The following is a 24,569-nucleotide window of genomic DNA, read 5'->3' as shown; positions in this document are numbered from 1 at the left end:
AGATTAAAAAAACAAAAACAAAAAAACACGGCAGTACCTAGAAAGTCTACACCTTACTCAGAAGCACACAGCTGGTCAGTGGGACGGCCAAGGCTCGCCTAAAGGCCATCCGGCCATCCTCTTAACCACTGCATTGCCCAGGCTTCCAGCTCAGGCCTGGGCCCTGCACTTGTGGCTTAAGGATCTCAAAGAGACTTAGAGGCATTGGAGCAGGAAGCAGACACCATCCAGGCAATACCTGGGAACATTCACCTTTAATTCTGTTACAGGTTCCAGTATTTGCGCTGGCCCTAGTCAGCTGTGGGTAAGAGTCACCCATGGGCAAGAGTGGGGAGGGGCCTGCTCATCCATGAACCACATCCTCAGTGTTGGCCAAATACCAGTGTTGGGTAGGCTTCCTGAGTCCACCAGGCCTGGCCATGTCCTACACAGCATAGCTTAGACCTCTGGGCCTGAACCAGGATACGCATCAAGGCCCCCATTTCTCCTCACCACGGGGTCGCTTGTCAGCTCCAGGGGCCAGTCTGGCCCCACTGAGAACTTCTCAGTCAAGGGCCTGGTGAGTCTTGGGAATGCGCTTCTGCAGGAGGGCCCAGGCTTTCTCCACCTTCAGACAGGCCGGAATGTTGGGAGGAAGAGAGGGCAGGGTCAGGCAGCATCCACTGGAGACTCCTTCCCCACAACCCAGCCTTGCCCTGGGCACCAACCTGGCGTTGGGTGATATGCGGCTCCCACAAGGTGCTGAGCACCACGTGGCTCTGTTCCACAAGCTGCTGCCCGCTCATCTGGCTCTGCAGCCGGCTTTGAGCTGCGGCTTCACTCAGGCCATCCCTCTCCACAATGCGTCTTACAGCCTGGGCACAGACGAGACATTTGTCAGGAAGAATTCCAGCTCACAGGATAGGATCTGCAGTAGGGATGGCGTGGGGGTGGGGCTGAGATACCTCAGTCTCAGGGATGACAACAGTCCACACCTCATGGACCAGGTTCTGCCAGCCGGCTTCAAGCAGCACAGCCGCATCAATCACGCACACACGCTTTCCTGTGGGGAGAGCCCAGTCACCGCCAGCAGTGCTGACGCTCTCCCAGGCAAAGCACACGAAACACAGTCCCAGGGTGAGCGGACAGTCCCACATGGGGCAGGGAAGCTCCCGGGGGGAAGAATCAGCTTAACTGTCCCCTTGGCTGCTCCTATCCTCCCTCCTACTCACCCTCAGTCACAGCCCGATCCATCTCCTCTCGGGCCAGCTTTGCGATAATTGGCCACATAATGTCCGTGAGTATTTTCAGCTGCTTCTGGGGAGGGGAACAGAGGGCAGAGGTTACCTTCTCTAGAAGACGCCAGCCCGAGCAAGGTGGTGTTGAGAACAGATCAGTGGAATCGGCATTCTGGGCCAGACCAGAGAGGTCCACCAGACCCTGACCCCTGGGTCTAGTAGCGGCTTAGGAGCCCTTAGGAAACTGTTGTTTACCTTGTTCCCAAACACCCGGCTGCCTAGGACCTTCCTGTTGATGATGCCATCTTTATGGAGAATATCTGGACAACAGAGATAGACAACTGAGCACAGACGCCTGGCTAGCTCCTCACTCCAGGCCACTTCCAGCCTTCCCCAGTTATTACCTGTTCCAAAGGCCTCCACCACAGGCTGGTAGGCAGGGCCACCTGGGGCATAGGCCCGATGACCCAGGTGGTCACTGTCAATGACAAACGCCCCCAGGCCCTTCAGCCGCTGAGCTATTGAGCTCTTCCCAGAGCCACTGATGCCAGTCAGCCCAATTACATAGAGACACGTTGGGAGCTCTGGCCTTTCCTGGGGGGTAGGTGAAAGGGAACCCACAGTTACTGGGGCCCTCAGCCTCATGCCTGGGGCTGAGCCCCTCAGCTTCTACTCTTCAGCATTGCCAGCACACCCAAGCAGGAGGGAAGGAGGGAGAGAAGCTTACATATGGAGGCCGAAGCAGGTTTCCCAGCATTCGCTGGCGGAAGCTGGAGGAGCTGACTTTGTCCTCTTCATTCTCTGTATGTTTGACGTCCTTCAGCAGCTGGATCTGGTACAAGGCAAGCTCCTCCAGGTTCTGGGGTAAAGAGGAAAGGGTGAAAAGAGGGAAGGAGTGAGAGGAAGCCCCTGACATCCAACCTGCCCCCCATCCTCCCCTTCCTCCCCAGGCTCCTCCTCCAACTCAGCGGGCAAACAGAACCAGTTCCTCCTTGCTTCTTCCCACCACCCTAAGCCCCCACTTCTCTGGGGCCATGGTACTTCCAACAGTCCCCTCAAAATGGCCTTCCCCGTCCCCCATCCACTCCCCCTGCCAGTCTCCCTCAGGGGTTACATTCTCAAGGCGGAAGCGGTTGACGGCCATGCCCCCACGATAGGTCTCCTCGCTGACCACCAGGAACTCCAGGGAGGGGTCAGAGCCAGCGGGCCCGTAGGGGTCCAGCAGGGGGATGATATCAAAAGTCAAGGAAGGCTTGATGTCCACCAGGAACTCACTCAGATGTTCCACGCGTTCTGTGTAAGGTTGGAGCAGCTCAGGGAGCAACTTGCCTAGGGAAGGAGCCCAGAAGAACAGTGAGATCTTTTTACTGGGAAGGAAAGTATGGGCCAGTTTGGGGAAAAGTGTCCCTAAGTACAGTATCTCCAGAGGGGGGTGGCAGAAAGGGTTCAGCTGGTAAGGCCTATGGTGATGGTGAGGGGAGCATGAAGGTGAAGAAACAGGCAAGCACAATAGTCACTCCAAGGGCTGGCATGTGTCCAGAAAATAAGCCACCAGGAAACCACTCCAGAGAATGAGCAGTGCCAGAGGGCATCAGAGGCAGATGGAAAATTCCAAGACCCATGCCATGCTTGAGTTTCCTCCTCCTGTCTGTGGCACTGCTACCTGCAGCTCACTCACCCATTCATTCCCAGTGTTTCGTTAGGGTGTATCTCCTGGAATACTTGCTAAAGTGCAGATCCCTTTGCTTCACATTTAGGGTATTCTGATTGAGTGGTGATTGGACCACATGCTGAGAAAGCTGTTTATTTGACAAAATGTCCTTAGCACCAACTGAGTATCAACCACTGTGATATTTGGGAAGGGTGGGAAGTAGTGAATGGCCCTACCCTTCCTCGATCTCGGCATAAGGGTCTGGAATGGGGAGATACGGGGATCCTCCACTGCCCTAGTCCAGGGTCCCTCTCACTCACTCTTCAACAGATCTTTGTCTGCTACTCCCACCACAAGCTGCTCCTGGGCCAGGATGCACGCGATACTGAGCAACACCTTGTGGGCGTTGTGCAGGCGGTCAAACGTGCCACCGACAGCACCACGGTAGTAGCCACGCACCGGCTGCTTTGGAGACCTGGCCACGGGGGAAGCTGGCCTGATCGTGGAGGGTAAGGGGACATCCAGGGGCTCCACGGGCACCTCTCCTATCCCATAATCGGGGTATAGCAGCACCGAGGCCAGTCGTGGACAACAGCTGTAACAGCTGGTGGCGTATCGCACTAGCTGCTCCTTGACCGGGTTGTACTGGCTGCCATCCAGGGTCTGGAAGTCTGTCAACACGACTTCTGGCGGGTGGGCGAGATTCTGGACTGAGGTGGGCAGGGGAGGGAGAAAGGTGCTCTTGGTTCGGATATTGGTCAGTAGGATTCTGACATCCAGGTGCCTGTGGATGTCGGCGCCAGCATAGAGGTGGGTGATGAAATCAAGAACCTCAAACGTGGCCTGCACGGGGCCGGACTGGGGCTGAGCCGGGCCCTCCAGGCTCATGCCAGGCTGCAGGTGTACATACAGTGTGTGATTCACCAGCCTGGCCGCCGAGGTCAGGATGGGGGCCAAGCGAGGGGCCAGGGAGGCCAGCGGCGTCGTGAGCACCAGGAGACCCGACCGGAATACGGCCATGCTGCCCAGGCCTGCGGACAGTCAGGGAGACGAGGCGACGGTGACGGAAGGGCCTGCGGCCAAGGCAGAGGCCTGCACAGGACCTTGGACCCCAGAGGAGACCTGGAGCAGGGACGGGGTTTCAATGCTGATCGAGAGGAGCCGGGGAAGGGGACGGGGCCTGGCAGACGGCGCCTCGGGGCTGTGCTCTAAGCCTTGGTGTCCTCATTTCTCAGACGGAGCGGTGACTTCGCTGAACTGAGTCGAAATCCTGGGAGGGGGAAACTGTACAGGAACCCTTGTCACAGGGCTGGGGATCCAAAAATCCTGGGCCCTCTTGCTAAGCTGCACCAGAGTCTCCAAAGAATCGAAGAGGGACGCTAAAGGGGGACGCTCAAGCTCACGTCGGTCCCCTACTCACTGAAACCTCAAGGCTTTGGTTCCACTTGCACCACCGCGGAGGCTTCCCTGGCGGCAACCCGGAAACACTAACAGAAACCGCAACTTGGAACTACGGAAAACGAGGACGGTCAAACGTCTCGACTTCGCTTCATCGCGGGATTCTCGCGATACTTCAAGTGGCGTGGGACGCGTCCTGCTGATGGGGCGGGGCGTATCTCGAAGGCTCTGGAAGTGGGTGAAGCGTCAGTCGCGATATGATCTCCGCCGGGACTGGGCGGAGAAAGTCAAGGCAGGATTCAAAGCCCACTTCACAGATTCCCTTCTGGCCTAATGAGGAGAGATTAGCTTCAGCCAGGTCACCTAAGAGGCATCGCAAAGCCAGAACTAACACCCAGATTTCCTACGTTCCAGGGACGGAGGTGGGGATCACAGGGTTGCGCTGTGTCAGCCCTCCTAGTACCCTCTCAGTCCGAGGATCCTCACGTGGGAGGCTATTGGACAGGCCCAATTTCCTGTCTCTCGTTTGCTTCCACCTTCTGCCCTTCCATCCTGGGACAGCCCTTTGCTAGATACTGCATGAGGTTCTTGCACTTTCCAGCCCCTAAAACTGAAACTGTGAGCAAAATAAACTTTGATTCTTGCCGGGCGCGGTGGCTCACGCCTGTAATCCCAGCACTTTGGGAGGCCGAGGCGGGCGGATCACAAGGTCAGGAGATCGAGACCACGGTGAAACCCCGTCTCTACTAAAAATACAAAAAATTAGCCGGGCGCGGTTGTGGGCGCCTGTAGTCCCAGCTACTCGGGAGGCTGAGGCAGGAGAATGGCGTGAACCCGGGAGGCGGAGCTTGCAGTGAGCCGAGATCGCGCCACTGCACTCCAGCCTGGGCGACAGAGGGAGACTCCGTCTCAAAAAAAAAAAAAATAAAAAAAATAAACTTTGATTCTTTACAAATTATCCAGTCTGTGGTTTTCCGATTTAGCCAGCACAAAACGGGCTAAGACACTTGGATTTTACTGAAATGGGAAGCCATAGAAGGTGTTCTGAGCAAACACAGGAACAGACTTTTTTTTTCTTTCTTCTTTCTTTCTTTCTCTTTTTTTCTTTCTCTTTTTTTTTTTTTTTTGTTTGAGACGGAGTCTTGCTCTGTTGCCCAGGCTGGAGTGCAGTGGCGCGATCTAGGCTCACTGCAAGCCCCACCTCCCGGGTTCACGCCATTCTCCTGCCTCAGCCTCCCAAGTAGCTGCGACTACAGGCGCCCGCCACCACGCCCGGCTAATTTTTTTTGTATTTTAAGTAGAGACGGGGTTTCACCGTGTTAGCCAGGATGGTCTCCATCTCCTGACCTCGTGATCCGGCCGCCTCAGCCTCCCAAAGTGCTGGGATTACAGGCGTGAGCCACTGTGCCCGGCCAAGTCTCACTTTTTTTACCCATGCTGGAGTGCAGTGGAGAAATCTCAGCTCACTGCAACCTCCGTCTCCCGGGTTCAAGCGATTCTCCTGCCTCAGCCTCCCGAGTAGCTGGAATTGCAGGCACAAACTACCATGCCCAGCTAAGTTTTGTATATTTAATAGAGACGGGGTTTCTCCATGTTGGCCAGGCTGGTCTCGAACTCCTGCCCTCAAGTGATTCACCAGCCTTGGGCTCCCAAAGTGCTGGGATTACAGGCGTAGCCACCACACCCGGCCTCTTTCTTTTTTTTTTTTTTTTTTTTTTTTTTGAGACGGAGTCTCGCTCTCTCGCCCAGGCTGGAGTGCAGTGGCCGGATCTCAGCTCACTGCAAGCTCTGCCTCCCGGGTTTACGCCATTCTCCGGCCTCAACCTCCCGAGTAGCTGGGACGACAGGCGCCCGCCACCTCGCCCGGCTAGTTTTTTGCATTTTTTAGTAGAGACGGGGTTTCACCGTGTTAGCCAGGATGGTCTCGATCTCCTGACCTCGTGATCCACCCGTCTCGGCCTCCCAAAGTGCTGGGATTACAGGCTTGAGCCACCGCGCCCGGCCCCTCTTTCTTTTTTTGAGACAGGGTCTCCCTCTATTGCCCAGGCTGGAGTGCAGTGGGTGTGCCCACAGTTTACTGTGGCCTCGACCTCCTGGGCTCAAACAGTCTTCCCACCTCAGCCTCCCAAGTAGCTGGGACTACAGATATATGTCACCACATCCAAATAATTTTATTTTTTTGTAGAGACCGGGTCTCACTTTGTTGCCCAGGCTCCCTTTTTTATTTTAATTTTTTTCATTTTATTATTATTATTCTGAGGTGGAGTTTCACTCTTGTTGCCCAGGCTAGAGTGCAATGGCACAATCTCCACTCACTGCAGCCTACACCTCCCAGGTTCAAGCAATTCTCCTGCTTCAGCAGCCTGAGTAGCTGGGATTACAGGCACGTGCCACCACACCTGGCTAACTTTTGGGTTTTTAGTAGAAACAGGGTTTCGCCATGTTGGCCAGGCTGGTCTTGAACTCCTGACCTCAGGTGATCCACCCACCTCAGCCTCCCATAGTGCTGGGATTACAGGCGTGAGCCACCATGCCCAGCCAATTTTTATGTATTTGAGACAAAGTCTCTGTTGCCCAGGCTGAAGTGCAGTGTCCCAATCTTGGCTCACTGCAGCCTCCACCTCCCTAATTCAAGCGATTCTCCTTTGTCAGCCTCTGGAGCAGCTGGGATTACAGGCATCCACCACCATGCCTGGCTAATTTTTGTATTTTTAGTAGACACAGGGTTTCATCTGGTTAGTCTCAAACTCCTGACCTCAAGCAATAACGTCCGCCTCAGCCTCACAAAGTGCTGCAATTATAGGCATGAGCCATCACGCCCAGCCCTATCATTTTAAAAGATCATTTTAAATGCACTGTGGTAATTTTACTGCTGATGGGCAAGAGTGGAATCAAGAAAACTAGCTAGGAGGCTACAGCTGTAATTCTAGGGAGAGATGACACCGTGCAATCCGGAATAGGGTGATTTCAGAATATGGTTTGATGAGTAAAGCTAGAGCTGTCAGTATTTGCTGATGAATTGGTTGAAAGGTGAGAGAGACTGGAGGCAAGGACTACTCCAGGGTTTTTAAAACGAGTATTGGGAAAAAAGGAGTGGTCACATAGTAAAGTAGAGAAGACTGGGGAAGGAGCCAGTAGGAGGACTGGAAATCTGGAATTGGGGTTTGGACACATTAAGTTCATTGCATCAGGTGGAGATGTTGTATTGAGTAGGCAGTTGGGGATACAGACCTGGAGTCTGTGGGAGACAGTAGGGTTTCTTTGGTGGGGGGTCATCGGCATCTAAGTGCTCTATTCGAAGTCATGGGACGCACAAAATTATTAACAATGTGTGGCCGGGCGTGGTGGCTCATGCCTGTAATCCCAGCACTTTGGGAGGCCGAGGCAGGTGGATCACGAGGTCAGGAGATCGAGACCATCCTGGCTAACATGGTGAAACCCCGTCTCTACTAAAAATACAAAAAAAATTAGCTGGGCATGGTGGCGGGCGCCTGTAGTCCCAGCTACTCGAGAGGCTGAGGCAGGAGAATCACTTGAACCTGGGAGGCAGAGCTTGCAGTGAGCGGAGATTGCGCCACTGCACTCCAGCCTGGGCGACAGAGCGAGACTGTCTCAAGAAAAAAAAAAAACAACCAATGTGAATATTCACAAGTTTGAAAAAAAAGTATGAATGTATGGAAGAGGGGGGTCACACTTTACCTCTTATTATCCCACCCCCAGGGGTGACCCTGTGAGCCACACCACACAGGTACACACATGCACACATACGTACACACACTGTCACAGAGGGGCAAAGGGGGTTAGTGAGAGCGGGACTCAGAGCAGATCTCAGGCCTCAGAAACCCATGCCACCTGGGCCCCCTCCCTGTGGCCTTCCTGGATGCTGCAGGGATAGCAGATCTGTCTGGGTCAGCAGGGCAAGGAGACCGGCAGGAGAGGGTGGCTGGGAGGCCTCTTCCTCCAAGAGCAGAGGCAGCACATCATCCAACAGGCAGAGAAGACCCTCATCCGGAGGTGGGGGCAGGTCAGGGTGGAGAGCCTGCCTTCTTCCCCCAGTGCCCCACACAAAGCTCCAAGAACTCCAGCAAGTTCCTGTCTGTTTCCACTTCCCAGATTTTCTGTGGTCATGTCCCTGCCCACTCCAAAGGGCTATCCCCCTCACTCTTCCCTCCCTCTCAGACCCAGCTGAATCCCTCCCTCAGTACCGTCCCCTCCTGGGGCACTCCTGCCCTCTTCCTCTGCTGCATCCCCACCTAGCCTCTTACCTGTTCACTCCTCCCCCGCACCAGACCTCCACAGAAGTTCAGAGAGTTTCTCTACAACCCTACTGCCCCTATCAATGACTCCTGCCCCCGCTGGGACTCTCCACTGGGCTCAGGAACGACAGGCCGTTGTAGCAAAGTAGCCAGTCCTGTAGCCCCAGCTGGAACTCCTGGTGAGGCAGCTTCCCAGATGGTGGGGATCTCTCAGTCTTCTGGGGCAGAGCAGGGTGAGTGGGGCTGTCTCCCTTTGATTCATTTAACCCTCTTTCTTCTTTACACATTTGCAAAATGTGACAGTAGTCATATTACTATTCGTTCTAATAACAGTCCTTGTTGGCTATTAAGACCTCTATACCAGCACTTTCAGGCGTTATCTCCACCATTACTAAAACCCATTAGATAGGCATTATTATACCCATTTTACAGATGAGAAAGACTCAGAGGGCCGGATGGGGTGGCTCATGCCTGTATGCCCAGCACTTTGAGAGGCTGAGGCGGGCGGATCACATAAGGTCAATAGTTTGAGACCAGGCTGACCAACATGGAGAAACCCCATCTCCACTGAAAATACAAAATTAGCCGGGCATGGTGGTGCATGCCTATAATCCCAGCTGAGGCAGGAGACTCACTTGAACCCGGGAAGCGGAGATTGTGGTGAGCCGAGATCACCCCATTGCACTCCAGCCTGGGCAACAAGAGCAAAACTCTGTCTCAGGAAAAAAAAAAAAAAAAAAAAGAAAGAAAAGAAAGACTCAGAGAAAGTAAGGAACTTGCCTGAGGTCTCATGGCTAATGGGGTCCAGGTCATAACCTGACTCTACTCCAACCCAAGTGCCACCTAACTCCTCCTGCAGATGCCCATTGGGTATCCAGAGACTGTGTCTGGGCTTAACGTGGACTTGAGGCGTGATCCTGGGCTGCTTCTTTCTGGACTTCGGTTTCTGAGTTGCTCGGTTGGTTGGTTGATTTGATTAACTGACGGGTCTCACTCTGTCGCCCAGGCTGGAGTCCAGTGGCCCCATCATGCTCACTGCACCCTCCAACTCCTGGGCTCAAGGAATGGTGCCACTGTGCTGATTTTTTAAGTTTTTTATTTTTGTAGAGATAGGGGTCTCACTATGTTGCTCTGGCTGGTCTCCAACTCCAGGGCTTGAGCAATCCTCCTGTCTCCGTCTCCCAAAGCGCTGGTATTACAGGCGACAGCCATTGCGCCTAGCTGCGCTGGTAAAACTGGCTAACGCGATCTATCTTAGCCACCCACAGCCGCCGCCACCACCACCACCGCCGCCCCGTCCCCAGGGACCACACAGACCCAGAGGACAAAGAAGGGCGAGGGAGACAGCGGCTGAGGAAGCCTTTACTGCGGGGCGGCTGGAGGATCGCCGAGCTCAGGGTCCCCCACCTCACTGGGCCCGGCCCCGGCCCCAGCCTCGGCCTCTGCCGGATCGTCGCCGAACACGTGCCGGTGCATGGCGGCCACGTAGTTGGAGCCGCTGGGGTCGTCCAGGCGCATCCGCAGCAAGGGCAAGAAGCGCTCGGTGGTGAAGTAGCGCAGGGTCGGCTTCGGGGCGCGTAAAGCGGTGAGGAAGACCTGCGGCAGCGGAAGGAGCGCTCTGGCCACCAATGCGCGCCGGGAGACGCACCGCCCCGGCTCCCGGAGTCCAGCCCCGCGCTCACCTCCGTCACCTCTTCAGGGTTCTGCGCCGCCTCGCGAAAGACCTGCTTGCTGTGGGCGAGGTATTGGTAGAAGCGGTGGAAGGTGTGGATGTCCGTGCGGTCCAGCACCTCGTCTGGGCTGCCCAACACCTTCTCCATGAAGGCGGTGTGCACTGGGCCGCACTCGATCAGGCTCAAGCTGCCGGCCCGAGAGCAACGAGTGGGCGGGGGCGGACGCGAGCCAGGCACCAGTCCCAGCCCCAACTCCAGCCCCAGCCCCGACCACGTCCCGGGCCCCGCACCGCTGCGCTGCGCAGTGAGGCAGAAAGGGTGCTGGTGATAACCAGAACATTTGAAACGCGGGTTCCTGCTGGAGCAGCCCTCCCAAATCCATCTGAGGCTACGCAGGAGCCCTGGCACACAGCAAAAGTGAGCCGGGCAGGGAGGGCCAGGGAGATCGCCCCAGAGCAGCTCCCGCATGACGGGGTGCTCGGGGTCTCTAGGTCAGAGTTCAGAGGGTTGGGGAGACGGAGGTGTTGACTCACTGGACCCCAAAGGGCAGCAGCAGAACTGCCAGACTCTCGCATAAGCCTTCGAGCGCGAACTTGCTGGCGCAGTAAACGTCATTGAAGGGTAGCCCTTAGGTGGGGAGACGAGGTTCCTGAGGCCCAGGGGCCAGGGGGTCATACCCGGGAAGGCGGTGCCCCTCCAAGCTGACTGTACCCCTACCCCTACCCCCCTACCCTCCCACCGGAGCCTGCTTTCAAGGCTCAGCTCCCCACACAATCTGGAGCTGCGGAGGCCAGTACCTACCACTCACCCATCAATCCTCCCACGCTCCCGGTCACCAACACGCGTCCCGAACCGCGCCGCTTCATGTCTGGCAGGAAGGCCTGCAGCACCCGCACCGTCCCCACCACGTTCACGTCCAGCACAGAGGCCACAGCGTCCTCCCCCACCGCCTCCAGCGGCCCCAGTAGGCCCAGGCCTGCGTTACACACTGCAGGACAGAGGCCCGACCAGCCTGCCTCAGCATCACCCTCAGCACAGCCTGTCCCCTCGTGCTCCCTGGGCCTCGGGACATGTTGGGTTGAAGGCAGGGTGGAGAAAGCTCCTAGGAGCCCATGTGTTTCTGGGAGGCTCACCCAGCACGTCCACACGGCCCTCAGTCACGCGTTCCCGGGCAGCGGCCACGGATTTTGAGTCCCTTACGTCCAGCTGCAACGTCTCTAGGGATCCCAGAGGGCATCCCCGGGCCCGGGCCGCCTCCCACAGCCGGCACTGTGTTTTCAGGTCCCTCAATGTGGCATATACTGGAGGTTTTGGGAGAGAAGGAAGATCTGACTTGTTTTCTGGCCTCCAGGGGCTCCTCCCTTCTCTCCCTCCCTGTCCCTACCTATCTATACCTTTGAAGCTCTGGGATGGGTCTGAAGCCAGACGTACCGCCAAGTGCAGGCCGATGCCCGAGGAGCAGCCGGTGATGAGCACCACGGTGCGGGCCATGGTGAGACTGTGGGGAGAGGCTGGGGCTCTGGGCTGGATATCACCTGCTTCGCCCCGCCCCGCCCGCAGGCCCCCACCCCTTGTTGTGTCTCCCACGCAATCTCAAGGATAAGCCCTCCTGCGGGTCCCTGGCCTGATCTCCCCACCCTGTTCTGAGCCAAAACAGACATGAGCCCACTGCTTAGAACACCAAACTGTCCTGGTTGCTGGTCAGAGGGAGGGGAGGTGTGGGTTCCCACGTGGGCACAGAGTAGCCCCCGGGGAAGATTCCCCTGGGTATGCCTCTGTGCCACCGGAGCAATTATAGTGACCACAGTTTGCTGCAGAGGCTGTGAAAGTAAAGGCGCTGGGAGGTGGGAGATGATTGTATATGTGTTGGTTTTGTCCACAGTTCCTAGCTCATAACTCACATGACCATGGTTAGTCTTTCATTGTAATGTTGGGGCGCCTCAGGCCTCAAAAAACAGCCTCTCCTCTCTCTGACCTTCTCCTGTCCTCTTTTCAGCTGCCCAAGGCAGGACTCTAATCTGATTGTGGTTGTAGGATCCTCATTCCAGAGTGGGTCCTTGCCCCATACCCTGGAGAAAGGAATGCTGCACAAAGGCCCAAAGAATCTGGACCAGCCTTGCTAGGCTTAGATCAGACCCTTTTTGCCCAGTCACATTATCACAGTTGTCCATGCTTCAATCATGGACAGCCAATGGAGTTCTCCATAAAAGGCCCAAAGGACAGGGTTCGGGGAGCTTCTGAGAGCTCAACACGTGGAGGCTGACAGAAGGTGAAGAACTCATCCATGTGCCCAGAGGGTGACGTAACCCAAACTCTACAGAGACAGAAGCTCCTGCTCTGGACCCTTCCAGACCACCCTGTCTGTATCTTGTTTTTTTTAATTTTTTGAGACGGAGTCTCGCTCTGTTGCCCGGGCTGGAGTGCAGTGGTCGGATCTCAGCTCACTGCAAGCTCCGCCTCCCAGGTTTACTCCATTCTCCTGCCTCAGCCTCCCAAGTAGCTGGGACTACTCGCCCGGCTAGTTTTTTGGGGTTTTTTTTTTTTTTTTTTTTTTTTTTGAGATGGAGTCTCGCTCTGTCGCCCAGGCTGGAGTGCAGTGGCGAGATCTCGGCTCACTGCAAGCTCCGCCTCCCGGGTTCACGCCATTCTCCTGCCTCAGCCTCCCGAGTAGCTGGGACTACAGGCGCCCGCCACCGCGCCCGGCTAGTTTTATTTTTTGTATTTTTTTTAGTAGAGACAGGGTTTCACCGTGTTAGCCAGGCTGGTCTTGATCCCCTGACCTCGTGATCCACCCGTCTCGGTCTCCCAAAGTGCTGGGATTACAGGCTTGAGCCACTGCGCCCGGCTAGTTTTTTGTATTTTTTAGTAGAGACGGGGTTTCACCGTGTTAGCCAGGCTGGTCTTGATCCCCTGACCTCGTGATCCGCCCGTCTTGGCCTCCCAAAGTGCTGGAATTACAGGCTTGAGCCACCGCGCCCAGCCTGTCGGTATCTCTTCATCAGGCTATTTATTTCTAACCTTTAAAATATCCTTCGAGGCTGGGCACAGTGGCTCATGCCTGTAATCCCAGCACTTTGGGAAACTGAGGTAGGGGGATTGCTGGAGCCCAGGAGTTCAAGACCAGCCAGGGCAAGAGTGAGACCCGGTCTCTACAAAAAATATTTAAAAATTAGCTGGGTGTGGTGGTGTGTGCCTGGAGTCCCAGCTTACTTGGTGGGGGATCAAGGCTGTAGTGAGCCAAGATCGTGCCACTGCACTCCAGCCTGCATGACAGAGCCAGACCCTGCCACTGTACTCACTCTGGGTGACACAGTGAGACCCTGTCTCAAAAAAAAATGAAGAGAGAAAAAAATTTTCCTTGTAATAAAGCAGTAAATAAGGGTTTCCCTGTGTTTGGGTCACTAGAGCAAATGAGTTGACTCCATAGAGGGGAAGGGGGTCTCAGGAACTCCAACTTGAAGCCAGTCAGTCAGAAGTTCTCGGGACCAGGACTTGTGACCTGTGGGAAGGAGGGTGTAGTCTCATGAGTCTGTGCCCTCACCCTGTGGTATCTGACGCCGTCTCTGGTTGATTACATTGGAACTGAACTTGAGGACACCCAGCTGCTCTTCACTGCTTGCCGCGTGGGAAAAATTCTCCAAATATTTGGTGACAGAAGTCTCCTGTGTTGGTGACTGTTGTGGCATGACAGCTAAGGAAAACACTGTTTGAAAAAAGGTTTTCCTGGCCAGGAGCAGTGGCTCATGCCTGTAATCCCAGCTCTTTTTAAGAGGCTGAGGCGGGCTGATGATGAGGTCAGGAGTTCGAGATCTGCCTGGCCGATAATTAGCCCGGCGTGGTGGCACGCGTCTGTAGTCCCAGCTACTCCGGAGGCTGAGGCAGAAGAATTGTTTGAACCCAGGCGGCGGAGGCTGCACTGAGCCAAGATGGCGACACTGCACTTCAGCCTGGGCATCAGAGAGAGACTGTCTCTAAAAAAAAAAAAAAAAAGAGGTTTTCCTTCAACAGGAGGCATTCTCCTTTCAAAGGAGAGGGGTTAGTATTAAAAACAGGGATGTGATCCAGCACTATGGCTCACTCCTCTAATCCCAGTACTTAGGGAGGCCAAGGCAGGAAGGCAGGTGGATCACTTGAGGTCAGGAGATCAAGACCAGCCTGGCCAACATGGTAAAACCCCGTCTCTACTAAAAATATAAAAATTAGCCGGGAGTGGTGGTGTAAGCTTGTAGACACAAAAGAATCGCTTGAAACCAGGAGGTAGAGTTTGCAGTGAGCAAAGATTGTGCCATTGTACTCCAGCCTGGGCAAAGAGCAAGACTCCATCTAAAACAAAACAAAACAAAACAAAACAAAAAAACAAACAAAAACAGGGATGTGAGGCAAGGGATGGGAGAACAGGTCCCACCCCAGGGCCATGCTATAGCCCTGAGTCTTCCCAATCATGGCAGAGTCCTCCCAATCATTCTCATTCTGACAGACCCAGGGGACTCATCAGTTTAAGTGGAAAGAAAACAGTACTTTAATCCCACACTTTGGGTGGTAGTGGAGGGCAGTTCATTTCCCTCCAGTTGCCCCAGGCCACACCCCACCAGCAGGCCATGGGGCCTCCTCCCAGGCCTGGGTTATCCTGTGATGCTTGTCCAGCTCCAGGCCCTGGAACCTGCCCCGGCTTGGAGTTAGTGGAAAACAAGGCCCAGGGGTGGCGAATCTATCACCAAGAGCCAGCCACCCAGCGGGGGTAATATTTGAGGAAGATCTTCTTGGCCAGGTCCACAGTGTCTCCTCGTGGCTGGCTGGGGTACCTCTGCTTGCTGAGGACAAAGGCCTGCTCCAGTTGGAAGACATTTTTGTCAAACTGGTGCTGTTGGAAAGGGATGCCCTGGGCCACACTGTCAGCCAGCGCCTCCAGGAAGAGCCGCCAGCGAGGGGTGTAGTAGTTGGCCACCAGCCCCGCCAGCTGCTTGTTGGCGTAGTCCAGGATGTTGCCTTCTGGCCCCCAAAGGGTCAGCTGGTAGCGGCTGTTCTGCTCATAGAAATCGGCCTCGGCCTCACTGACGGCCGCTGCTCGGGCCTGCTCCAGCCAGCTGCCCAGCAAGAAGCGGCTGTCACTTGCCAGCAGCTCGTCCAGCGCCGGCAGCAGCTCATAGGCCAGGACGCCTCCAGCCCTCAACAGGGAAGTCAGCTCCTTGCTCAGGTAGGCACTCCTTGCCTCCTCATAGTACAAGCTGACCAGCTCCTGCACCGCCTGCCGAGTGAGGTCCAGCAGGTCATAGCGGAAGGCAGGGCTGGCGGCCAGGGAGGGAGCAGATGTGAGCAGCAGCCGCCAGGCCTCAAACACACTGGATCGGTTGTACCAGACACTGGTATTCATCTGTAGGGACGGCCGCCTGACCAGCGGGCTGCGATTGTGGCCCCTGCAGGCCTCCCCGGAGCAGTTGTACACACTCCGGAGCAGTAGTCTCCACGCTGCCCCTGCGTCCGGGTGGGAGACCCCATACCGCTGGGCAGCAAAGTTGGTCACCCAGGCTGCCAAATCTGGCACTGGGTCCTTTCGCCAGCCCAGCTCAGCCATGAGGGAATAGACCACTTCGTTCTGGCTGATGCCCTCGGGGGCCATGCCCGTGCCTACCATGGTGGAGTTGGGGAAGAGGCGGGCAGCTTCTGGGCCTCCGTTCACGGCCTCCAGGGCTCCAAACAGACCATGGTTTCCCCCAAAGTTGTGCAGCATGCACCAGATGAAGGGCTGGCCCTGGAAGGAGGCGGTGCGGGTGTACACAGGCTGGCTCTCAGCAAACAGGTCCAGAACCAGGAGGCGGCCACGAGGCACAGCCCCCAGCACAGCCCTAATCTGGGCGGGCCCCCAGAACTGGGGCTGGTGCTGGAAGAGCCAGCCTTGAAGCAGCCACACAGCCTCAGTATCCACTGTGGTCAGGAGGTGGGGGGAACAGAGAAGAGGAGTGATGAGACAGAGGGGCCAGGGAATGTTCACCCCACTCTACAGATGACTCTCTCTATCCCAGGGCATGGCTTCCCGTGACCCCCACAAGCGGGACGCTCTGTCGCACATACGCTGCCCCGTCCTTATCGCTTCCTTCTGGAAACTCCAGCACAGGGTTCAGCAGCTTGGGGGTACATGAGAGTTACCCAGAGGGCTCCTTAAAACATGGAGCTTCCTGGCCGGGCGCGGTGGCTCACGCCTGTAATCCCAGCACTTTGGGAGGCCGAGGCAGGTGGATCATGAGGTCAGGAGATCGAGACCATCCTGGCTAACATGGTGAAACCCCGTCTCTACTAAAAAATACAAAAAAATTAGCCAGGCATGGTGGCGGGCGCCTGTAGTCCCACCTACTTGGGAGGCTGAGGCAGGAGAATGGCGTGAACCCGGGAGGCGGAGCTTGCAGTGAGCCGAGATCACACCACTGAACTCCAGCCTGGGCGACAGAGAGAGACTTGATCTCAAAAAAAAAAAAGGCGGGGTGCGGTGGCTCAAGCCTGTAATCCCAGCACTTTGGGAGGCCGAGACGGGCGGATCACGAGGTCACAAGATCAAGACCATCCTGGCTAACATGGTGAAACCCCATCTCTACTAAAAAATACAAAAAACTAGCCGGGCGAGGTGGCGGGCGCCTGTAGTCCCAGCTACTCGGGAGGCTGAGGCAGGAGAATGGCGCAAACCTGGGAGGCGGAGCTTGCAGTGAGCTGAGATCTGGCCACTGCACTCCAGCCTGGGCGACAAGAGCGAGACTCCATCTCAAAACAAACAAACAAACAAACAAAAAACAAACAAAAAACGTGGGGCTTCCTGGCTGGGTGGGGTGGCCCACACCTATAATCCCAGCACTCTGAGTGGCCGAGGAGGGTGGATCACTTGAGCCCAGGAGTTCCAGTCCTGCCCGGCCAATGTGGGGAAACCCTGTCTATACTAAAAATACAAAAGTTAGCCTAGGGTAATGGCAGGTGCCTATAATCCCAGCTACTGGGGAGGCAGAGGCACAAGAATCACTTGAACCCATGAGGCAGAAGTTGTAGTGAGCCGAGATTGTGTCACTGCACTCCAGTCTGGGTGACAGAGTAAGACTCTATCTCAAAAACAAAATCAAGGCCAGGCACAGTAGTCCCACGCACGCCTGTAATCCCAGTACTTTGGGATGCCGAGGTGGGTGGATCACCTGAGGTCAGGAATTTGAGACCAGCCTGGCCACCATGGTGAAACCCTGTCTCTACTAAAAATACAAAAATTGGCCAGGCGAGGTGGCTCACACCTATAATCCCAGCATTTTGGGAGGCTGAAGTGGGCGGATCATTTGAGGTCAGGAGTTCAAGACCAGCTTGTCCTACATAGTGTAACCCTGTCTCTACTAAAATACAAAAATTAGCCAGGCGTGGTGGGGGCCACCTGTAATCTCAGCTACTCAGGAGGCTGAGGCAGGAGAATCGCTTGAACTCAGGAGGCAGAGGTTGCAGTGAACTGAGATCATGCCACTGCACTCCAGCCTGGGTGACAGAGTGAGACTCTGTCTCAAAACAAACCAACAAAAATTGCCGGGCGTGGTGGTGCGTGCCTGTAGTCCCAACTACTCGGGAGACGGAGGCAGGAGAATCACTTGAACCTAGGAGATGAAGGTTGCAGTGAGACGAGATTGTGCCACTGCACTCCAACCTGGGCAACAGAGTAAGACTCTGTCTCAAAAAAAAAAAAAAAAAATGTAGCTTCTGCTTCAGAATTTGCTATCTCACAGCTCAGGGTGCTGCTGCTGCTGGTTTGGGCCACATCAGAGCAGTGCTGCTCAAGAAAGGCTAAGCTGATCTGTTCTCTTCCTGGCCAACAGAGACGCCTCTCCACCAAGTCATTCCTGACTTGGGCGCCCTCCCCTCCACTCCTCGTAAGTGGCAGGAAGGAGCCCTGGCTTCACAGTTTTGTAGCAGGATGGGCACTTAGTGCCTTTAGGCGCATCCACTCACCTCCTGCCTGCAGTGCCTACCTCAGCAACCACACAGAGACCAAACAAAGTCCTTGTTCATCGCTAGCCCTTAGTGGCCTTCACGCTGGGCCAGGCGTTACTCTACCTATGAGGTATTCCCTGTTTACAGGGAAAACAAATGAGACACTGGCAATGAGGTCAGAAGTCGTAAGTCACATGGCCAGGAAATAGGAGCGCCAGGTGTGACCCAGGTTGTCAGCCTCCAGAGCTCACCTCTCAACCACAGTGGGATTCACTGAGACGACGCATGTGTACAAGTGCTTGGTAAACTGTAAAGTGCTGTGTGCTATGGCGAGGCATTATTCCAGTCCCTCTGCCTACCCCTGTTGACATCTGCTACTCCCTTCTTTATGAGGGTCTGGGGGGCTCTCCCACCTCCCCCAGGCACTGTACCTGCAATCATGGCCTCATAGACGGCCGTGGTGGCTGCGGCAAGGTAGGAGGGCGCTGAGGAGGGTGGCTGCATCTCGTTGAAAGTGTCGGCCCCATAGATGTGGTCTGTGCCAAACTCTTTGACCAGCTCTCGCAGGAAGAGGCTCCCGATGACGGGGAACATGGGGTCTTCCGGAGCCAGAAGGAAGGAGCAGGAGTAGGAACAGTTGAAGTGTCCCCAACTGCCCATCTTCGTGACATTGACCTGAGGGAACACCCTAGTGGGAAGCAAAAGCTCAGACATTTCATGGAAGCCACCATAGTGTACATCATGGCCCACAGCCCCTCAGCAGCCTCGCCAACTTCTCTACAGCTCCCGGGGCACATCCCGGTTTCTCTCGCCCCTATGGCTTGTACAGGCTGTGCTCTCTGCCTAGAGTCGTTTCCTCTCCTTCCCTGGCCACCTTCGCTGAAAAACTTTCACTATCTGTCCCCTTCCTATGGCCAGAAACAAGCAACACTCCTCTTTCTTTTCTTCCTTCCTTCCTTCCTTTCTCTCTCTCTTCTGTCTCTCTCTCTCTCTCTTTTTTAATTACACTTTTAGTTCCAGGATACATGTGCAGAACATGCAGGTTTGTTGCATAGGTATACTTGTGCCATGGTGGTTTGCTGCTCCCATCAACCTGTCATCTGGGTTTTCAGCCCCGCATGCATTAAGTATTTGCCCTAATGCTAGCTCTCCCCTTGACCCCCACCCCCCGACAGGCCCCGGTGTGTGATGTTCCCCTCCGTGTCCATGTGTTCTCATTGTGCAACTCCCATTATGAGTAAGAACATGAGGCGTTTAATATTCTTTTTTTTTTTTTTTTGAGATAGAGTCTCACTCTGTCGCCCAGGCTGGAGTGAAGTGGCATGATCTTGGCTCACTGTAATCTCCGCCCCTGGCTTCAAGAGATTCCCCTGCCTCAGCCTACCGAGTAGCTGGGATTACAGGAGCCCACCAGCACGCCTGGCTAATTTTTGTACTTTTAGTAGAGATGGGGTTTCGTCATGTTGGCCAGGCTGGTCTTGAACTCCTGACCTCAGGTGATCCACCCGCCTTAGCCTCCCAAAATGCTAGGATTATAGGCATGAGCCATGGCGTCTAAGCAACACTTGTTTTTCAAGGCTGGGCTCTGCCCTGAGCCCTTCCTGCCCCTCTCTCCTGGCAGAGGAGAAGGGAACCCACATATATTCCTGTCCTTGTCACCGCATTGTATCCTTCAGCCAACGTATCTCCCCTATCAGGGGTAAGGCCTCGGGCATGTTTCTTGCCGCCTCCTAGGACCCAGCACAGAGCCAGGTCTGGCAGCTGCAGAGAGCTGGACCAAGTTTATTGAATGAATAAGTTTCCTGCCACCTGGTGATGGGGGCAAAGAGGCAGGCAGGGAGGCCACGGGCATACATGAAGTCCTGTGAGAGTGTGGGAGCCAGACACTAGCAGGTGCAAAGGAGGACATGGGGGGGCACTAGCAAGTCTTCCTGAAGGAGGGGAGGTCTCAGGTGGGCCTTGAAGACTTTCCCCAACCACATGTGAGAGGATGGCTGGGAAGCACAGAGGAGCAGGAGAGGAGGGACTGGAGCACCCCTGCTGCCACTCGTAAGGGCTGCCATTTGCTAGCACTCTGTGCAAAGTCACAGATAGATCAAGAGATAATTACAAACCCTACAGCCAAGTGGGTAGAGATTCCATTTTACAAGTAAGGAAACTGAGGCACAGAGCAGTCATGTCATCTGCCCGAAGTCACACAGCTAGTTAGTAGCAGAGTCAGAAAGCAAACACAGGCCTACATCCAGAGCTTAAGTTTGTTTGTTTGTTTGTTTGTTTGAAACAGAGTTTCGCTCTTGTTGCCCAGGCTGGAGTGCAATGGTGAGATTTTGATTCACTGCAATGTCTGTCTCCCGGGTTTAAGCAATTCTCCTGCCTCAGCCTCCTGAGTAGATGGGATTATAGGCGCATGCCACCATGCCCAGCTAATTTTTATATTTTTAGTAGCGACGCGGTTTCACCACGTTGGTCAGGCTGGTCTCGAACTCCTGACCTCAGGTGATCTGCCCAATTCGGCCTCCCAAAGTGCTGGGATTACAGGTGTAAGCCACTGCGCCCAGCCCAAAGCTTAAGTTTTTAAGTCATGTTCTAGACGGGAATAAAATTCCCTCTCTGAGCTAAGTGGAGGAGGTGAGCGGCACCTTACCTGGTGACAGCCTCGGGAACATGCCCCGCGAATGCAGGTAGCACTGGGGTCATGCCAAAGGAGCGCATCCGGTCCAGGACCCGGTGCTGGAGGAACAGAAGGAAGGGTGGTGAGCATGGCCACTGCTGTCCTATGGGGAGGCCCTCATCTCCCAGGACACACGGAGCCCCCCCGCCTCAGTTAAGAGCCCCAGGGCCAGCCCAGTACCACCCTTCTCTTTTCCATCCTTTTACCTGCAGGTAAAGCTGCTTGATGTGCCAGGAGGGGGGCAGGGGGCCATCCCAGGTGTGCAGGTTGCCCATTCGCCCCCAGGCCAGGAAGGCAGGACCAGTAAAGAACTCATTGATCTCTGTCTGGGTCAGGCCCAAGGCCAGGTACACCTGAGGAGGAAGGGCCCACACATAGATATATATTCGTCTTCATTCATTCATTCATTCATTCAACAACCATTCACTCATTGCTTCTTTGTGCTGGGCGCTAGGGCTACTGAGACAAAATCTGACCCCTGCTATCAGGGAGCCCACAGCCCAGAGGAAAGAGACCTGTGAATAGGTGAGTTCACTGGGACACCTTTGTCGCATGGGTGAGGAGACGGGGCACAAAGGGGCTTTCCCCAAGAGGAAGGCCTTAGAAAGCTTCATGAGCAAGGGTGCCAGACAGAAGGGCAGGGCAGCTGTGTGAAGAGCTTAAACAGCGCCTGGAGCAGCCGGCGCAGCACAGAGACTTCCAGGGAGGCAGATCTAGAGCTGACCATGAGTTGGATCCAAGGGACCAGGTGATTGGCCGCATAGGGGAGATGGGGGAAGGAGCCCCACTCCTCAAACTGGAAGCCTCAGTTTTGTTTTTTTGACAGAGTCTCGCTCTGTTGCCCAGGCTGGAGTGCAGTGGCACGATCTCGGCTCACTGCGACCTCCACCTCCCGGGTAGCGAGTCCCCTGCCTCAGGCTCCCAAGTAGCTGGGACTACAGGTGTGTGCCACCACACCAGGCTAATTTTTTGTATTTTAGTAGAGACAGGGTTTCACCATGTTGGCCAGGATGGTCTCGATCTCCTGACCTCGTGATCCGCCCGCCTCGGCCTCCCAAAGTGCTGGGATCACAGGCGTGAGCCACCGCGCCCGGCCAGAAGCCTCAGTTTTCAGGAGGCCAGAGCCATTGTGCACGCTGAAAGCACTTCTAGAGAAAGACACTGCGCCCATGCTGGGGGGCGGGTGAAAACACCTAGGGTGGCTCCCGCCATAGGCAGGAGGGTGGGGAGGGGACAGTGGGCACGCACCCTCTGCCAGATGGCCTCCTGGCCGCTCCAGGCCAGTGCCAGGTTGATGCCATTCAGCGCCATCCAGTCTATCTCTCGCTCCCAGCGGGCCCAGTCCCACCACACGAAGGAGTAGCTTTGCGTGCACACATTCTGGTAATAGCGGTACCTGCGGGCAGTGTCATGAGCGGGGGCGCATCCCACCCTGCAGGGTCCACAGCCCTGGAACAAATCCCCCATCCCCCACCTAGAGGAGAGGGGAGGGGCTCCAAACAATGCCCTTCTGCTTCACACTGGGACCCACCCCAGGTGGAGCTATGACCAGGTACCTGGGCTGGGCTTCTGAGGCACTCGCCCCCTGTACTCCCCCAGGGCCCTCTAGCCTGGCGGGTATTTGGGTGGCATATTCCACTTTCATGCCACCCTGCCAGAGCCCCTCCTCTGCACGGTGTTTTCCTGGAACGGGGAATCCCTGCCCCCACAGTCTGACAGATGGGCGGGGGACAGTTGTGTGGACACATCACTCCACAGTGTGGCAGGCGCTGGAACACAGGCCTGTGTGGGAGGATGGGGGCGTCCTTCCTCAGTCCGCAGGTTCAAAGAGAGGGTGGGGGAGGAACGGAAGAAAATTCATTCATCACCAATTGTGCACCACAAATTCTACGCCCATCATCGTGCAAATCCTCACAATAACACTGCACGGTAGGCGTCTTGTTTTCGTTTTTCAGGTGGGCCAGCCGAGGCTCTGAAAAGCAGAGTGGCTGGCTCAAGGCCACACAGCTACTGGAAGCGGCGCAGCTGGGCCTTCCGGCCAGCGCTCCCCGTTCAGCCTCCCGATTTGGGTGGCAGCGGCTCAGGGAAGGGGTGAGCGCCTCGGGCGGACGCGGGGAAGCTGCGGGGCGGTACCTGTTGGGCGTGGCCTCGGTCAGCTCCCCCGGCACGGCGGGCAGTGGCCGCGGCAGGCGCAGCTGAGAGCCGGACCAGGCCACGTGGCAGCCGCAGAAGTCGCGCAGGTAGCGGTGCAACCCCGCAGCGGCCGCCACGCCCGTGGAGCCGCGCACCCGCACGCGCGCCGCGCCGCCGCCGCCCAGGCTGTAGGTGTCCAAGCCCGGCTTGGTAGCCAGGGCGCGCTCCACCGACACCGAGAAGTCGGCCGCCGGGCCAGGCCCCAGCAGCCGGGCCACGAGCGCCCGCACGGCCGCCGCCTCCCGGGCCTCGTCGCCTGCCGCGCCCCCGGCCCTGGCCAGGAGAAGGACCCCTACCGCCGCGGCCACCGCCACCGCCACCATGGTCTCAGCCCGGCGGGTCCCGCTACTGCCAGGGGGCGGGGCGGCCCGCGTCCAATCAGCTGCCGGCCTCCGGCCACGTGGACCCAAAGGCCAAACCCGGGCTCAGGGCCAGGAGTCGTGGCTTCCGGGTCCCAGGACACTCCCTTGGGGGCGTCTCGTGACCGCATGCGGTGGGGAGCGCGTGACCCTGGCTCCAGGGCCGGAGGGGACCCGCTGGCCCTCACAGAGCACTGTATCAGGCACTGCCATAGCTACTGCCCTACTGATGAACGAGAAGACGGTCCCTACCGTCCGTGTCAGGGGGTTGACCTAGAAATCAAATACTTACAGAAATAAGGATTTCCATCATAGTTGTGATGCTGCGAAGAAGTGCAAGGGTAAGACTTCCAAAGGAAGTGACTTTTAACCTGAAACTCAGAGATGAATAGGAATTGACTAGAAGAGGGAAAGGAAGAGCCTTCCAGAGAGAAGAAATGCATTTATGAAGGCCCTGGGAAGGCAGAGAGCTTGCAGATTTGAGGAACAGGCTAGGAGGTTCGAGGAGGGATGGGGCCATGTGAGCCCAGGCCGGCCGTGGGGCAGGGCTGGCGGACACGTTAAAGGCTGTCCATTGGCAGCAGCAGCAACATGACAGGAACTGTCATTTTGTCAGAAGTTTCCAACCAGAGCGACTCCATCTTGAACAGGGGCTGCATAAAATGAGACAGAGACCTGCTGGGCTGAATTCCTGGGAGGTTAGGCCTTCCTCCTCACAGGATGAGACAGGAGGCCAGCACAAGGTAAAAGGTCATAAGGCCCCGCTGATAAAATGGAATGCAGCAAAGAAACCGGTCAAAACCTGCCAAAACCAAGACAATCAGGAAGGTGACCTCTGGTCGTCCTTGCTGCTCATTATACGCTAATTATAATGCATTAGCATGCTAAAGACACTCCCAGCAGCACCAGGCGGTTTACAAATGCCATGGCAACGTCCAGAAGTTACCCTATATGGTCTAAGTAGTGGAGGAACCCTCAGTTGGGGAGGAATCCCCACCCCTCTTCTGGAAAACTTTTTTTTTTTTTTTTTTTTTGAGACGGAGTCTCGCTCTGTTGCCCAGCCCAGGCTGGAGTGCAGTGGCGCGATCTCGGCTCACTGCAAGCTCCGCCTCCCGGGTTCACACCATTCTCCTGCCTCAGCCTCCCGAGTAGCTGGGACTACAGGCGCCCACAACCGCGCCCGGCTAATTTTTTGTAATTTTTAGTA

General features: G+C 55.9%; 4 protein-coding genes across 6 annotated transcripts in view; all 4 read right to left on the bottom strand.

Moving 5' to 3' along the window:
• The window catches only part of ATP6V0A1 (ATPase H+ transporting V0 subunit a1), a 170,944-nt gene that overhangs the window by 69,939 nt on the left and 76,436 nt on the right, over positions 1–24,569 (bottom strand). The gene's annotated exons all lie outside the window — the stretch shown is intronic.
• COASY (Coenzyme A synthase) lies at positions 236–4,360 on the bottom strand. 2 transcript variants are annotated; one of them, XM_001109889.5, is made up of 10 exons: positions 4,023–4,360; positions 3,189–3,901; positions 2,332–2,546; positions 1,945–2,076; positions 1,622–1,811; positions 1,473–1,537; positions 1,212–1,296; positions 945–1,042; positions 708–854; positions 236–607 (listed from the first exon to the last, which is right to left on the bottom strand). In XM_001109889.5, exons 1-10 carry the CDS (start codon positions 4,094–4,096, stop codon positions 545–547), a joined length of 1,782 nt encoding a protein of 593 aa, XP_001109889.3. In that variant the 5' UTR covers positions 4,097–4,360; the 3' UTR covers positions 236–544. The 2 variants fall into 2 exon arrangements, with proteins under 2 accessions (XP_001109889.3, XP_014975202.2); XM_015119716.3 differs by having other exon boundaries at positions 3,189–3,899; positions 4,289–4,360.
• Positions 9,602–14,166, bottom strand: HSD17B1 (hydroxysteroid 17-beta dehydrogenase 1). 2 transcript variants are annotated; one of them, XM_028835564.2, is made up of 7 exons: positions 13,737–14,166; positions 11,590–11,693; positions 11,329–11,496; positions 11,004–11,183; positions 10,729–10,822; positions 10,205–10,382; positions 9,602–10,118 (listed from the first exon to the last, which is right to left on the bottom strand). In XM_028835564.2, the coding sequence occupies exons 2-7, from the start codon at positions 11,684–11,686 to the stop codon at positions 9,885–9,887; spliced, it is 951 nt and encodes a 316-aa protein (XP_028691397.2). In that variant the 5' UTR covers positions 11,687–11,693; positions 13,737–14,166; the 3' UTR covers positions 9,602–9,884.
• On the bottom strand, positions 14,691–23,353 carry NAGLU (N-acetyl-alpha-glucosaminidase). The gene is made up of 6 exons (XM_015119713.3): positions 22,944–23,353; positions 22,059–22,206; positions 21,017–21,163; positions 20,784–20,869; positions 18,571–18,827; positions 14,691–16,117 (listed from the first exon to the last, which is right to left on the bottom strand). Exons 1-6 carry the CDS (start codon positions 23,324–23,326, stop codon positions 14,907–14,909), a joined length of 2,232 nt encoding a protein of 743 aa, XP_014975199.3. The 5' UTR covers positions 23,327–23,353; the 3' UTR covers positions 14,691–14,906.

The sequence above is a fragment of the Macaca mulatta genome, chromosome 16 (assembly GCF_049350105.2).
Source record: "Macaca mulatta isolate MMU2019108-1 chromosome 16, T2T-MMU8v2.0, whole genome shotgun sequence".
In the NCBI taxonomy this organism is placed as follows: domain Eukaryota; kingdom Metazoa; phylum Chordata; class Mammalia; order Primates; family Cercopithecidae; genus Macaca; species Macaca mulatta.
Note: the sequence above shows the minus strand (reverse complement) of the source record. Positions and strands in the feature narration are given on the sequence as shown.

What these genes read in the sequence shown, in the direction of transcription:
- COASY (XM_001109889.5), bottom strand. Translation starts at nt 4,096, where the DNA reads ATGAGGACACCAAGGCTTAGAGCACAGCCCCGAGGCGCCGTCTGCCAG. An exon ending in AGACAAAGATCTGTTGAAGA is followed by an intron (nt 2,547 to 3,188) that starts GTGAGTGAGAGG and finishes CTCCTTCCCTAG; the next exon opens with GCAAGTTGCTCCCTGAGCTG. An exon ending in ACCGCTTCCGCCTTGAGAAT is followed by an intron (nt 2,077 to 2,331) that starts GTAACCCCTGAG and finishes TCTTTACCCCAG; the next exon opens with AACCTGGAGGAGCTTGCCTT.
- HSD17B1 (XM_028835564.2), bottom strand. Translation starts at nt 11,686, where the DNA reads ATGGCCCGCACCGTGGTGCTCATCACCGGCTGCTCCTCGGGCATCGGC. An exon ending in GGGCCGTGTGGACGTGCTGG is followed by an intron (nt 11,184 to 11,328) that starts GTGAGCCTCCCA and finishes TCTGTCCTGCAG; the next exon opens with TGTGTAACGCAGGCCTGGGC. An exon ending in ACCCTGAAGAGGTGACGGAG is followed by an intron (nt 10,119 to 10,204) that starts GTGAGCGCGGGG and finishes CCGCTGCCGCAG; the next exon opens with GTCTTCCTCACCGCTTTACG.
- NAGLU (XM_015119713.3), bottom strand. Translation starts at nt 23,326, where the DNA reads ATGGTGGCGGTGGCGGTGGCCGCGGCGGTAGGGGTCCTTCTCCTGGCC. An exon ending in ACCGAGGCCACGCCCAACAG is followed by an intron (nt 22,207 to 22,943) that starts GTACCGCCCCGC and finishes CACTGCCCGCAG; the next exon opens with GTACCGCTATTACCAGAATG. An exon ending in TCAAGCAGCTTTACCTGCAG is followed by an intron (nt 20,870 to 21,016) that starts GTAAAAGGATGG and finishes CTGTTCCTCCAG; the next exon opens with CACCGGGTCCTGGACCGGAT.